The sequence below is a fragment of the Octodon degus genome, unplaced genomic scaffold (genome assembly GCF_000260255.1).
Source record: "Octodon degus isolate 3935 unplaced genomic scaffold, OctDeg1.0 scaffold00434, whole genome shotgun sequence".
Lineage (NCBI taxonomy): Eukaryota > Metazoa > Chordata > Mammalia > Rodentia > Octodontidae > Octodon > Octodon degus.
Window position 1 is genome coordinate 327776 of NW_004525010.1, and position 1780 is coordinate 329555.

The 1780-nt window shown below is 32.4% G+C and overlaps 1 protein-coding gene across 1 annotated transcript; it reads right to left on the reverse strand.

The window, feature by feature from the left end:
• Nucleotides 1–266: 266 nt before the first annotated feature.
• LOC101561668 (olfactory receptor 4L1) lies at nucleotides 267–1283 on the reverse strand. The gene has a single exon (XM_004648544.1). It carries the CDS (start codon nucleotides 1281–1283, stop codon nucleotides 267–269), a length of 1017 nt encoding a protein of 338 aa, XP_004648601.1.
• Between the last annotated feature and the right edge of the window lie 497 nt (nucleotides 1284–1780).

Consider the following 1780-nt stretch of genomic DNA (forward strand, 5'->3'; position numbering starts at 1 on the left):
CATTACTCTTTCAAGTTCTCAAACTAGTGAGACAATGCAATGCTTAGACATGTGAATCTTATTTATTTCACTTACCAATATAGTCTCTAGCTACATTCATTTATCTACAAAAGCCTTGAATTTATGCTTTACATAGCTGAATAATACTCCATTTTCCTCAGGAAGGAGTTGGAATATGAAAACATTGAACAATATATTGTACATATTTATTCAATTAATTTTATAATAGTTTATATGAAAATTGCATTAATCGTAAAGTTGAAAATCTAGAAGTTCCATGTGACTACAATACGTTGGAACAATAATTTTCTGAGGGCCTCTTGCATTTTCTGATTTCTCAGAGTGTAAATAATAGGATTCAGTAAGGGAGTGATGACAGTATAAAATACAGCAAGGGTCTTATTGCTTGCAAAATTACTGAATGGCCATGCATAAATAAAGATACAGGGTCCAAAGAAAAGAGTGACCACAATGATGTGAGCAGACAATGTAGAGAGAGCCTTAGAGAGCCCTCCAGATGATCTTTGTTGGACAGTGATCAGAATGACAGAGTAAGAGATAAGCAACATGATGAAAGAGATAAAAGAAAGTAACCCACTGTCAGCAATGACAAATAACTCCAGGGTGTATGTTTCAACACAAGCAAGCCTGATCACTAGTGGAAGATCACAAAATATGCTGTCTATGACATTGTAGCCACAGAAGGGCAAGTCCACTGTCAATAACATTTGACTCATTGTGTGTATAAAACCAATTACCCATGAAAATATCACGAACCCTCTTAGCAATCTGTAGCTCATGATGGTCCTATAGTGTAGGGGTTTACATATGGCTATGTATCTGTCAAAGGCCATGACTATCAAAAGAATCATCTCAGCACCCCCAAAGAAGTGCATGAAAAACATTTGGACCATGCAGCCCCATACTGAGATAGTCTTGTGTTCAGTGAGCAAATCTGTGATCATCTTGGGTGTTGTGGCAGTGGACAGACACATGTCCAGAAAAGAGAGATTTCCAAGGAGGAAGTACATGGGAGAATGAAGAGTGGAAGTGAATGTTACCGTGACCATAATGAGGATATTTCCTATCAAAGTAGCACCATAGATCAAAGAAAATATCCCAAAGAAGAAAATTTGAAGTTCCCATTGTCCAGACAATCCTAATAAAATAAACTCGGTCACAAAAGATCCATTTTTATGATCCAGTTTTTCAATTGAGAAAAGTTCCAGTAGAGCAACTAAACAAAAAAAAGCCACAGTTAGCACCAATATTTTACTACTCATTTGTATTAGTAATAATTGATGGCATAAGAATATTTCATTATAAATATATCAAATCTAATATTTTAATAAATGTAGAAATCAGTGTTTTAAATTTGAGATTATTTTATTACTTAACTTTAAACAGCATTCTTATATATTTATACAGTAAAAAAGTATTTTAAAGAGTAGAAGTTCCATTTTCTATGACTTCACCTATCAAAAGATGCTTTATTTAATTAATCTTAGATCTATTATTATTTTGATGTTATAGAAAAAGAGATGCACATGGTTTACAATTTATCTTGCTTTTCCTTATAATCTCCCATACCTGTCGTTTCTTGAGGTTTTTATCCCAATATATAATGAATAGATAAATTGACAATAATTACTCTATTGTAGATCTTTGTAGTAATTTACCACAGGTCATTTGATGACTCTAAAACAAACAAACATAGGAGTTAATTTATAGATAGAATAACTTAAAAATATTTATTTATTTATTTATTCATTCATTCATT